The sequence below is a fragment of the Phyllostomus hastatus genome, unplaced genomic scaffold, assembly GCF_019186645.2.
Source record: "Phyllostomus hastatus isolate PE091 unplaced genomic scaffold, TTU_PhHast_1.1 phas_contig_210, whole genome shotgun sequence".
In the NCBI taxonomy this organism is placed as follows: Eukaryota; Metazoa; Chordata; class Mammalia; order Chiroptera; family Phyllostomidae; genus Phyllostomus; species Phyllostomus hastatus.
The window spans coordinates 6,061,248-6,074,546 of NW_025333737.1; the positions used below are offsets into that span (position 1 = coordinate 6,061,248).

The 13,299-nt window shown below is 44.4% G+C and overlaps 1 protein-coding gene across 1 annotated transcript in view; it reads left to right on the forward strand.

Moving 5' to 3' along the window:
- PSMD11 (proteasome 26S subunit, non-ATPase 11) overlaps nt 1–13,002 on the forward strand; it is a 33,879-nt gene extending 20,877 nt beyond the window's left edge. The window contains exons 6-14 of the mRNA XM_045837190.1: nt 587–781; nt 5,385–5,529; nt 6,287–6,347; nt 8,699–8,761; nt 10,204–10,329; nt 10,794–10,829; nt 11,088–11,139; nt 11,439–11,581; nt 11,698–13,002. Of these exons, the coding sequence (XP_045693146.1) occupies nt 587–781; nt 5,385–5,529; nt 6,287–6,347; nt 8,699–8,761; nt 10,204–10,329; nt 10,794–10,829; nt 11,088–11,139; nt 11,439–11,581 (821 nt within the window). The 3' untranslated portion in view covers nt 11,698–13,002. The remainder of the gene's footprint in view (nt 1–586; nt 782–5,384; nt 5,530–6,286; nt 6,348–8,698; nt 8,762–10,203; nt 10,330–10,793; nt 10,830–11,087; nt 11,140–11,438; nt 11,582–11,697) is intronic.
- The last annotated feature ends 297 nt before the right edge of the window (nt 13,003–13,299 follow it).

The window sequence follows — 13,299 nt, forward strand, 5'->3', positions numbered from 1 at the left end:
CCTGACTGGGAATGGAACCTGTGACCCTTTGGTTTGCAGGCTGGTGCTCAGTTCACTGAGCCACACTGGCCAGGGTCCTAAGTGTTCTTTTGAGGGTGGGAAAGGAAGATGTTATGGCACAGGTGGCAAACACAAGACCTGCGGGCCGAATCCTGCCCTCCACCTTGTTTTATCTGGCCTGGCACCTTATTTCTACCTGGTGGCAGTGCTGAGCTCCTTGCCTCTACTTAAGGAGTAGTTACACTTACACAGTCCTAAAATTACATTCAGCCCTGGCAACCACAAGAGTGATGTGGGCCGTGGTGAAAATGAGTTGGACACCCCTGTGTTATGGGACTAAGGTATCAAGATTTTGGCCAGGAGGCACAATCTCCCTTCTGAGACCACACTTTCCCTCTTGCCTTTTCTCTCCCTCTCCTCTCCTCTCCTCTCCTCTCCCTCAAGGTGTGTTACCTTCACCTTTCTCTCTTCTTAGCTCCAAGGGCCCTTCTTTTGCCTCTGTAACTTTCTAAATAAATTTTCTCTTATAGTTGGAAATAAAAAGATTATGGCTAAGAAATGGGGCATGTATTTTTTTCTTTTTCAGGTTCTCAGCTGTTGAGGGAGTTGAAAAAGATGGATGACAAAGCCCTTTTGGTGGAAGTACAGCTCTTAGAAAGCAAAACATACCATGCCCTGAGCAACTTGCCGAAAGCCCGAGCTGCCTTAACCTCTGCTCGAACCACAGCAAATGCCATCTACTGCCCCCCTAAATTGCAGGCCACCTTGGATATGCAGTCAGGTAATGTCTGTAGCTACTCATGGGTTGTTTTCTTAAAGCTCATCTTATTTCACAGGTGGAAGGCTGGGGGGGTCGGGGAATAAAATTGGCTGATTTGGCTTGGGCTTCTTCAAAGAAACCAGTTAGAAGGCTATTTCTCTAATTAGCTGCCCCGTTCTATTAACTTTCTATGAATTTCCGAACGTATATTAACAACATGCTTATTCATGATTGAGCAGGCAATCTGATTTTGAGAGCCGAGACCCTAGAGAGATCTTACTTAAAGGTTTAAAAAGCTGCCTAATTTCTGTCTTTGTTGCTGCTGAGGATGGTAGCAGCTCTTTCCAACGTGGACCAACCTACATCTGATGTCACTTTGAGATCTTTGTAAAGTATGTTAGACTCTTCCAAATGGCCTCAGGTCAGGGCTAAGAAAAGATATCCCCCTCCCCAGTTTCAGTCGAGTGTTGTGGATAGCTTCCTGGTAGAGTATGTGAATGTTGGGGCTTGGAGACCATGGGTAGTAGAATACTTTTTCTTGTAGTCAGTGGTTTTTATTTTTTGGGTTGGCCAAAAAGTTCTTATGTTTTTTTCTGTAAAATAAAAGATACATTTTTAATTTTCACCAATAATTTTATTTATTTATGTATTTTGAATATATTGGCTATCTCCTGCATGGTAATAATGTTAATTGTTCTTAATTAATGTCTTGATTTGATTGCTCTCAATTTCAGTGGTGTACCTGACCATGGAGCACTATCCAGCAAGAAATCTCTAGCACAAAACTTGCAAACCACTGTTGACATATTTGGTCAGTCACAGCACCTTCTCCATGCACTACACAAATCTTTTTTGTTTCATTTGCATTTTTTCCTTTCTTGAAATAATAAAGCGTAATATTCCAAAAATGTTGCTTATTTTCTTCCAAATGGCTACACAGAAATTCACCAGTTTGATAAGTTTTTTTAAATGCACACTGATATCACAGCTGTTACAATACAGTCTAACAAAATTGTTTCAGATAAAGTTACAAGACAACTAAGCACTTACTGAGCTGTCTTATGAAAAAAAAAAAAACAGACTTTTTGGGTAACCCAATAGTTATAATTTATTATCATTATTGAAGGAGCGCTGGGGTTGAAGGCAGAAGACTGGTTTAAAAGCTCTTACCTCTGTAGCCTTAATTTCCATGTCTGCCCTACTTGCCTCTTGGGTATTATATCAAGTGGCATGTTTTGTCATTGAGAGGTCAAGAGCAAGTAGCTCTAGACTTTCCCAGGTTGAAATTTTGGTTCTGCCAAATTCTAGTTAATTTATCTTTGGGCGAGTTACCTAAGTTATCTATAGGTTGTACCTCTTCCTAGGATTGTGGTGGGGAGTAAATGATATGATGGATGTGAAGCTTTAATCACAGTACTTAGTGTTGACCTTTCTTTAACCCCCTGCTCTTTTATTATGCCCTTCCTTCATGGTCAAGAGATGAACTTGCATCTGAATTCTCAGAGGAAATAAAGCCATTTTTAGGTAAACCCTCTCCCCCTCCCCTCCAGAATTTGTATCACTATCCATTTTTACCCCTTATCAAGAGCAATCCTTCCACCTCTCCTTTTGTTCCAGTCTGTCTGTGGTCTGTTTCTCCACTTGGACCGTCCTCTCAGTTTCCGAACCACCCAAGCTGAAAAAGCACAGCCTTTCCCCTTTTTAAATTGCAATCTTCTTTTCTGTCAAGATTCTTGAGAAAGTTGAGAGCATCCTTTCTTGTCTGTTGACTCCTTGAAAGAAGCCAGTAACTCCCTTATAACCTTTGACTGGGTGGGGCAGGGATGTAGGATTTGGACCCTGTTGAATATTCTAGGCTTTTTTTAAACACTGCTGTAGGCTTCTTTGACATTGCTGTCTCTCTTGTTTCTTCCCTTGATGATTAGTTAGCCTTGGTCACACTCTGCTCTTTCCTCTTCCTTCTGACTTTGTTCCTCAGCGTTTTTCCCTTAGTTCTTTTCTCTTCTTGTTCTCCTTGTTACTTGTCTAATCCCACACTCTCCATGGCTTTAGTTGCCACATAAAACTAATAATGGTCTCCTGTAAATATCCAGAACGTCCTCTTTTAAATTCCAGATCCAGATGTTCAGCTGCACGATGGACACACACACCTAAATATCCCATAGGCATCTCAGTCTCAGCATACTAAAAACCAGAATTGTCTAACCTCTATCCCCTTAGCCGTTTTTTTTTCGTGCGTCTCCTATTTTAGTTAATGGTATCATTTTATTTTTATGAGATTTTATGTTATTTTTTTAAAGGATTTATTTTTTAGAGAGAGGGGAAGGAAGGGGTAAAGGGGGAGAAATATCAATGTGCAAGACAAACATCGATTGGTTGCCTCTCGTACACCCCCGACCAGGACCTGGCATGCAGCCCAGGCTTGTGCCCTGACCAGGAATCGAACCAGCAACCTTTTGGTCTGTGGGAGGGTACCCAGCCTACTGAACTACACCAGTCAGGGCTGATCATGTAACTTCTTTGTTTAAAATTCTCCAATGGTTCCTTGTAACCCCCAGGCTAAATTATACTTTAACATGACATTCAAAAGGAAGGCATTTTTTCCTTTTGATTCCCATCCCTGGTTTTTATTTCTAGTCATCAGATGATTTCATGTGTTCTTGCTTCTGAGCCTTTATGTATTTTGTCATCTGTGCTTCAAAATTCCCCTGTTCATCTTGCCCCCTTGGCAAACTCTTATGCATCTTTCCAGACCTAGCTCAGATGTTTTTCTGTAAACCCTCTTCAGTGCCTTGCTCTCAGACTTTTCAAGGTGTATCTCTTTGGACATGTTTATGATACTGATCTTGTTTCTGTTTTGGTGACCATCTTTCCCACTATGAGACTATGATTTCCTTCAGGGCCTCATTCATATTTATTTCCTCTATTGTAGCTATATCAGTGCTTGGCATGGTAGGCTCTTGTTAATATTTGTGTTGAATGAGTGACAGTCTTTTTAGACAATAAACCTCATCAACCATGATGCTCATAGTCACAGTGTGGCCCTTATTTACTAGTGTGTTGGGGAAAACAATGTACCCATCTTGGGGCAGGGGCTTATTTTACTTTTTTCCCCCCTAACTTTCTTAGTTTGGGTCTGGTCTATTCTCCTCTAGCTCTGGACTGGGAAGTATGGGAAAGTGGAGATTTGTCTCATCTAGTATAGCAGGGTTGTTGGTTGGGTATTCTTTAGGGAGCTCTCCTTTGCTGCAGAGAAGGGCGGGTTTTCTCCAGGCTCTGTATTTAAGAATGGTAGAAGGAGGATCTGATTCCTTCAGTGTCAGAGTGGGAGGTCTTTTGGTAGGATCAAAGCGCTGGGGTGTGTTACTTAACCACTCACTAACTCTAAGTTAGAAGTTCCAACTTGGTGTGCGAGACACACAGGCTTGTGACAGGTAGGTTAGGAGTGTGCTGAAGCATTGCTCTCTTGAAGTCACGTGTAGGCGGTTATATCTTTTTACTCTAGTGTGCTGAATACTTTCTACATGTACCTTGATGTGAAAAATGTTGGGAAGCCCCATGGTAAATAAATATATGGGGCTGAGGAATATAACCTTTTAAGGGGCAGAGGAAGAGTTAAAACTGGTAAATAGATCTTAGGGCTTGCCTTAGATGTTCCCAAGCTAGAGAGAACTAATTTTCACATTATCTCAAGTCATAGCATAGGTTGGAAATAATAGCAGGTTCAATCAAAGTTAGGCTCATTGGAAGCATCCCAACTTCTAAAAAGTTCAATGTGCAATTATTTACTTATTAAAAGATTTTATTTATTTACTTTTAGAGGGGAGGGAAAAGAGAAAGAGAGGGAGAGAAACATCGATGTGTGAGAGATACATCAACCCATCGCCTCTCATACGCCCCAACTAGGTATCTGGCCTGCAGCCCAGGCATGTGCCCTGACTGGGAATTGAACCGGTAATGTTTTGGTTCACAGGCCAGTGCTTAATCCATTGAGCCACACCAGCCATTGTACTGTGTGCATTTAAGTTTATGGATTTGGCATTATGTGAAATCTGTACTGATTGTATCTAGGCAGAAGCACATCTATAAATGGCAAATATCCGAAATGAGAATATAAGAGGTTGGATTTTTTTCTCCCATGAAAGCTGCTTACACATAAAAATGTCAAGCTTAGAAAAGCTATCTTAATGAAATGGTTAATATTATTAAAACAGGTCATTCAGGTAGTGCAGGGATGTTGGGGTCAACTACCTGACCTGTGACAGTGATGTGATGGAGGGTAAACCTGTCCTTTTCTAGTGGCTCCACAAGATAGGACTGCAGTGAGGGTGAGAAGCATGGGGAAAGATGTTACAAAATGCAGTTTTTAGGATCTTTGAGTCGAGTCATAACTCCTTCAGAATTTATATTGGCAAGATGACATTGAATTGGGAGGCTAAACACCTGGGTTCTAATCCCAGCTTTGACACTAGCTGGCAGTGACTTGGGGCAGGTCCTTTATCCTTTTCTGATCTCATGAATAAGTAGATGGGGTTGGGATAGATTTCTGAGGCCCTTCCCAGCCATAATCTTGTATGGTTCTCTTGTTTCCTGTGGTTCTTACTCCTTATTTTTCAATACGCAGGCATTATCCATGCAGCAGAGGAGAAGGACTGGAAAACTGCGTACTCATATTTCTATGAGGCATTTGAGGGTTATGACTCCATTGATAGCCCCAAGGCCATCACATCTCTGAAGTACATGTTGCTGTGCAAAATCATGCTCAACACGTAGGTGCCTGTTACTTGGGGATATGAGAATTCAGATTCTTCAGCTAAGTTTTCTGCTCTGTCAGAGATGGCTTGGGCAGGGAGGTTGGCTAGTCACAGGAGCCACAGCAGCTGCCTCCTGGGCTGATTGAAGAGTGGGAAGGTGGAGGGTGATCTGGATCACTTTTACTTGCTAGCCTTTCAGAATTGAGGAGACAGATTTTATAAGTATGCTTCCCAGCCCCTCGTGGAGGGTTCTCCTCATCCTTCAATTATCCTGTCCAGAGGGTTGCTGAGCTTAGGACCAAGGGCCAGAAAATAGCTTATAGACCAGTACCAGCTGACTGGGCCAATGCAGAGTGGGGGTGGGTTAAGGGAGAGGTTTTAAAAAAGGGGGAAACAACAAGTACGACAGATCCTTTTATAAAAACAAATACAGAATTTATCTGTATTTTTGGGGGAATAAATGAGATATTCACTGGGATTCTTTTTGGATATTATATTGGAGTTTGACTTAGACTTATCATTCTGCCTGTTGGTTCAACTGCTTTTGGTAGGGTTAGTGTGGCTTTCTTTTTATGTTGGGAGTTTTTCTACTCCTCAGTGCTGAGCTTTGTCCTAGAGTATAGAAATCCTGGTTTCTGCAGTGGGATGGGTATATGGGTTTAGGAGTGGGGGCTGATTCTCATTGGACTTCTGAGAAAAAGAAATTCACCTAAACTTATAAGCATACTGTTCTGGAGCAATTGACCAAGTTTGTTTGTTTTTTTTTTCCTAGCCCAGAAGATGTCCAGGCTCTGGTGAGCGGGAAGCTTGCACTTCGCTATGCAGGGCGGCAGGTAGGGAATGCCGGGACCACAGTTCCCATCTCTGCTCACTCTGAGGCCAGCGTGCAGTCAGACGTGATGCTTGCTGAAGCCAGTGCTCTTTAGGTCTCCATTCTGCATTTTTATTCCCCACCTTCTTTCTCTTAAGCCCATTCAGTGTGTTTACTATTAAATTCTTGTCCTAAAAGTGTTTGGTGCTCTTATGGACATCAGGTGGTTTTTGAGTGCCTTATAGAGCTGAATTTTAGCATTCGCATTGAGCTAGCTTGCATTTTGCTCTGACCAGGAAATTTATCTATCAGGATCCTTGTTTGCAAATTGGAAATACACAGAATATGAAATCTTGGTTTCTCTGGGTTGAAGCCTGATTAAGGTCTGGTGCAAATATGCTTTATGGAGATCAGATCTCTTGATGCAGAAACGACGTTTCGATGACTCACTTGAGTGCTTCTTATGTCAGTACCCACTCTTCCACTCATGCCTTGAGTTTCAGATGTGGTGCAAGAAGAGGCTTTCAATGTTTGGGGGCCCTTTTGTGGTACCTTTTGTACCTGAGTAGCTATGAGTGTGACCCATGTAAAGATGATGTCTCAGATGTTTACAGCATCCTTTCTTTGTACTTCGCTTAAATATTACTACAAAAGTAAAAGTAATCTTTGTAGATTCAAATGCAGTTGTCTCTAAACAGTGGACACATTGGCTGTCTTACTATATTCTTTTTTAAGATTTTATTTATTTGTTTTTGGAGTAGGGGGAAGGGAGGGAGAAAGAAAGGGAGAGAAACAGCAATCAGTTGCCTCTCACAGGCCCCCAACTGGAACCTGGCCTGCAACCCAGGCATGTGCCCTGACTGGGAATCGAACCAGCAACCTTTCAGTGTGCAAGCCAGTACTCAATTCACTGAACTGCACTAGCCAGGGCTTTCTTACTGTATCTTTAGAGGAATGGCCATAAGATGATTTCTTCCTTTTCCACAAGTGGTCCTGATAGGCATTAGGCATTATATCAGAAAAAGTTTCAGAGCAGCTTCTAGTTTTGACCAAAAGAACACTGGGTATTGCTAAAGTGGGAGACTCACTACCCTATCTAGAAGGAGAGTTGAGGAGATGGGCTAAGAGAGGTTAAGTGTCCAGGACAAGGTCAGGTAACTGGTAGAGGTGGAGCCAGACTTTGAACTTGGATTATCTTGGTTCTAAGTTCATACTTTTCTCATAACTTTGTCCTGTCTATAGAACAAATGCTGGGGAGAAACTACACTTTGCATTCTTTTTAGAGTCTGCTGTATAAGACATACCATCTTTATTTAAGTGCTTAGGCTGGTGTAAGAGGAGCACCTTTTGGTCCTTTGTACCTTTAAAAAAATTGTATTTATTTATTTTTAGAGAGAGGGGATGGGAGGGAGAGGGAGAGAAACATTAATGTGCAGGAGAAACATCAATTGGCTGCCTCTTGTCCTCCACTGGGGGACCTGGCCCACAACCCAGGCATGTGCTCTGATTGGGAATGGAACTGGTGACCTTTCAGCTTTGAGGAAAAGGCCTAACCTGCTGAGCCACACCAGTCAGGGCTGGTGCTGTGTACCTTGATGACACCTTTTAAGCAGGAGTCAGACTGTTCTAAAACGATTAGTGTTGTAGGTTTCTTGTTGACTGGAGGAGACTTGATAGCTTGGTCAAATGCCTTTTATAACTAGGTTAGAAGGTGCCCTCAACCATTAATTGTATAATCATTCTGGGGTTTTAACATGCAGGGTTAATATGTAGGGTTTTGATGCCTCAACCCTAATGAAAGTAGACCTCAGTCTGTGCTCTGTAACAAACCTGGCAGAACAGGTGCTGCTAAAGCACAGGTATGATCAAGTCTGAGGAGGGGGAAGGAAATCACAGTTCTTTGGTCATTTTTGTCATCTGTGGAGAATGCTCTTCTGGGGTCTATTTTTTGAGGAAGCTGTTTAATTCCTAGTATTTTTAATTCATTTCAGATTTCACAGGGAAACTGGTTGGCACACAGTGGTATTCCTTAAAAAAATTTGTTTTTAATTTATTGATTTGAAAGAAAGAGAGAAACATTGATTTGTTGTTCCACTTATGTACTCAGTCTTTGATTTTTGTATGTACCCTGACCGGAGCTTAATCCTGCCACCTTGGTGTGTTGAGACAAAGCTCTAGCCAACCACCTGAGCCACCTGGCTAGGGCCACTGTGGTATTCTTGTGGCTTTTCTTCCCACGCCTCCGAAGAACAGCTGTGGGGCAGGCTCTTCTTGCAGCCAGTTGTTGGGACATAGCATCCTGCTTATGAGACCTGTTTGGGGTGGGTACGGGTGTGCAGATGAGATCACTTTCACTGTTTTTCTCATTCATAGACAGAAGCATTAAAATGTGTGGCCCAGGCTAGCAAGAACAGATCACTGGCAGATTTTGAAAAGGTAAGCATGGTATTGGGTTGGTAGGGAATGGGTGGAGGAGAGGGGCATTTAAATACTTTTTAAAAAGCCTGTTTTTAACTAATTATGGTTTTACAAGAAGTTGCAAACATAGTACAGAATTATCCCATATACCATTCACCCAGTTTTCTTGACTGGTTATATCTTGATATTATGCAGTATCAGAACCAAGAGATAGTTAAACACAAATTCCATTGTACGAAAGTGCTTGGATACAGTGATCTTTCGGTCTTAAAAGTTCTGTTTGTCACCCTTTTTTCACTGTCATTCTTCACGACAAACCTATTATCTTCATTTAATGGTTCAGGGGTCTGGGATTTGAAGAGGATTCCTGAAGTCACACCGCTCGTATGTGTCAGGGTTTAATTCCAGGCCTGGTGCCCTGTTCCATATGGCGTGGTCCTGGCTATTCCTTTGGCCCCAGAAATGCCAGGTCCACTTCTCCTCTGTGGACAAAAGAAGTCTTGGTGTGTACATTCCAAGTGCAGGCCAAAAGGCCCTTTCTCAGGATGACAGCCTAGGCTTGCTCTGCCTCCTGAGCCTTTTACTCAGTATTTAGGAAGGCTTGAAAAGGGAGAAAAGCTTGTCTAAGCAGTAGGGTGAGGCTGACATACTCTTTTCTGAACATCTGTCTTCTTGTCTGACTATAATGGTCAACTTAGTAAAAACAAGCTTAGATCCCGAAAGAAAATCTGATTGTGGATGGAGACTGTGCCTAAGATTCATCATCTTCCTGAAGGTTTCTTGCCAATTTCACTTTACTTCGCATGATTTCTTTGCTTCCTTTAACACTTTAGAGCACAGCCAACATGAGCTGGGCTACTGAGACCATTACTAAAGGTAAATCAATCACATACATGAATAAACAGTCTAGATCATTCTATCCCAAAGTGTAGGGTGTTTGATGGAACACTTCTGTTAGGGGTTCCTTGGGAAAAGGTCTAGAGCTGAACTAGTGTTTTATTAGAAAGGTGCTAACTGCAGAGCTGCACTGTGCTGGCTGATGTTCCTTGTAAAACTCCAAGAGCTCTCTGTGGAATTCAGTGTTTCTTATTATTTAACCAGAGAATTTTCCCCCCATGGAGACTCTGTTTGTTCCATGGAATACATGAAGAGAACTGTGTGTGTAGTGAGTTTGGCTGACAGACTGAGCCTCTCTCAGGGCTTGCCTGGTTTGAGCTGTCAGCATGAAGCTTTTGGACAGAAAGATGGTGCACTGGGTGGCTTCGTCTTTTAGTTCTTGATGTTCCTTTTCTTCTGCCTTCCGTCATGGCTGTTCAGCAACCCCTGCTCTCCCAGCTCCCCAGAACTGCAGTCGATCATGCAGTTAAAGGGGCCAGCGGACTACTTAGGGAACTAGGAGTAGCATGGCTCTCAAGTGCATGGCTCTCTGTGCCAATCTCTGCTGCCGGCTCTCTCCGCAGGCCCTGACAGATTACCGGGCTGAGCTCCGGGATGACCCAATCATCAGCACGCACTTGGCCAAGCTGTATGACAATTTACTGGAGCAGAACCTGATCCGAGTCATTGAGCCTTTTTCCCGGGTACAGGTAAGAGCCCTCTTGGGGACTCCAGCTCTTCTCCGGAGGGGAGGGAGTTTCAGGCCAGGCACCCTCCCTGCAGCCCACACCCATCTACAGTAGGAGGTGCTGGTGGGCAAGGGGCTGCCAGGAGTTTGGGATTCTTGACAGGGAACAAGGGTCAGGGAGAGGGATGCTAGGGGAGGGGCGGCTGAGATTGCCCCTGCTTGTATTCAGCGCAGCCTCCTCCTTGCTTTCGTGGTCACCACCCGTGTGGTCAGTGTTTTTTTTTCTGGGTGTGTGGGATGGGAGTGTGCTTACTCTCTGTAGTGATGAAGGCAGATGGGTAGAGCACCAGAGACCTAAGCATGGCCAGAGAGATTCTGGCCCTCTGGAGACACTCAGCAGGGTTTTTAGATACAGCAGTCTCCACCCCCACCCCCATATTAGAGGCAAAGATAAAACTTTCAGTGTTGATGTCTCTTTCCTTTTAGATCGAACACATATCTAGCCTCATCAAACTCTCCAAGGTAAGGAGTCCCTGAGCTTGTCTTGGGGGTGGCGGGAGAAGGGGTGTGTGGAGGCGCTGGCGTTTATACTCAGTGGGCTTTGGAGAGCTCCCAAGCTTCTCAGTGGGGAATGAGCACCCTGGGCGCGGAGCTGGAGTTGCATTGTTGCTGTTTTGTTGTAGTCCCTCTGCCCTAAGACCCTTTTACACAAGGCTCTCATGTCGGTGTGATGTCTGACTAGCGGGTACTGGTCCCTTTAATCAAGTCCTTTGATTTTAGGCCGATGTGGAAAGGAAATTATCACAGATGATTCTTGACAAGAAATTTCATGGTGAGTAACAGTCACATAGGCAAGGGGGCTGGTGGTGCTGATAAAGTGGTTGAAGAGGCGTCATGTTCTTGTTTATCTCGGGAGATGTACTCTTCGTTTCACCTGGCGGTTTCCTGGGATCCTTGCCTCTCGTACCCTGGGATGAGAGTGCCGAATAAACTCGTACAAACGGAACAGCGAGATGCGTTCTGTTTCCTCTCCTTTCTGGAGAAATGAGGCAACTAGGGAGTGGGTGATTCTCAAAATGCTCTTGTGTCTAATCCCTCCTTTTACATGGGTTGTTCTTGTGTTTCCTGCAGGGATCTTGGACCAGGGGGAGGGTGTCTTGATTATTTTCGATGAACCCCCAGTAGATAAGACTTATGAAGCTGCTCTGGAAACAATTCAGAACATGAGTAAAGTAGTGGATTCTCTCTACAACAAAGCCAAGAAACTGACATAGGTGAGTGCTGGCTCCTGGACTGGGCCGGGCGGCACTGGCTTCGGCCTGTCGGGACTGAAAGCCGCCTGGTGGCCGCTCAGCTTCCCCGATTGACGCTGCTCTGTCTTCTCTTACAGAGTTGGATCTCTAGCGGTCCTTTGGAGAGTGTGTGTGGCGGGAGAGTGAAACCTTTGGGGAAAATGCTAGGAGATTTGTTTTTCTTTTTGTTCTACTTTTCGCTCGGAAAGTTTTTAAATCCTCATTTGGTGCATCTGTATTCCAGCCAATAGGTGTGCCAGTTTTCATGTAATCTTTACTGGCCCAACTTGGGAGTGGGGACATTGCTTAAAAAAAAAGAAAAAGAAAAAAAAAAGGTTATTCTAAATAAAAGGAAAAAGGCTTACACTACCTAAAGCTGTGCTCTCTGCCTCCTGGGAGAGGGCCGCCAGCCGGGCGCCCCGCCAGCCTCTGGGGCTCCGGATCCACCTGCTGGGCGCCGCCTCTCCTCCTCTTCAGAATTGGGTGTTTGCCTAACCATCGAAGCAACGACTTTTTATTCTGTTTGTACTGAACCAAAACAACTGTGTATAGACTGCTAGTTTCTTTTTTTATTTGAAATGAGGCGTTTCGGTGTTCTTTCCCCTGTCATACGGCCTGTCCACCCAACTTTCCTCCAACAACGGCCCCAGCAGACTGGCCGAAGTCCTGCTGCCGCCGCCCCAGCAGCCGCCACAGCAGCAGCTCCACGCCGACCCGTGGAGCGATGGGGACAAGGCCAGGAGCTGGTGTCCGCCACGGCCACACGGGGAGCGGCGTGGGCCCTCCGGGGGCCTGCTGTGCATGTGGCTCTTTTTAACAGTAAACTAGATTAGACGTCAGTGTTTTAATTGCCCCTCTCCTCTGCTCTTTCTCTCTTCCCCCTCTTTCTCCCAGGAGACCATCACAGGTCTCTCTCCCTTCCTCCTCCCCCCTGTGGGGAAGCCAGGCTGTCTGACATCCATTAGCTTCTCTCCCTGTCCCAGTCCTCCTCTCCCCTGCTGGCAGATGGGTTTGTTCCCTTTTTAAACAGTGAGTATTGGAAATGAGACTGTGGGGTGTGTTTTTTTTTGTTTGTTTTTTTTTAAGTTGGGTTTTTGAGCAACCTCATGTCCCCTTCCCAGGGAGATTTACCTCTTAGAATTTGAGGGATGGGAGGGGGAGCACTGGGTGGCAGCATGCTTTTTGTTTCGGATAAATAGCAGGGCTTCGTGCTCAGCTCTGTTGCCTCCTCCTCTTGTCGCTCTGCCCTCTCGCCCTCTCCCTTCCTGCTGGCCTCCTTTGTCTTTCCTTCCCTTCCTCAGATTATCCTTCCAGGTTTTCAGAATACATTTATATTTTGTAAAAGGATTTTGTTGTACTGGGTTTGGCATCCTCACTGAATCTGACTGCCTTTTATTTTCCTCTCCAAAATCAGGTTTTTGTTCTCAGCGTCTCTCCCCATCATGTCCAGTCACTGTTTTGGTTTTGGCACCATCAATATCAAATGTACAAACGGTTCTTGCTAACCAACACCAGGTATATCTGATGTTCAGATGAGTTCCAATAAAAACATTTTTTTTTTTTTTCAAAAAGTGTCCTTTCTTGAGTGCCGGAGGGCTTCCATCCATGCAGACAGCTGTGTGTAGCCCTCTAGGCTGGCCGAAGCTGTACTGTCTCGTTCGCTTCACGGGAGACCTTCAGATGCGGGATAAAGTGGAGGG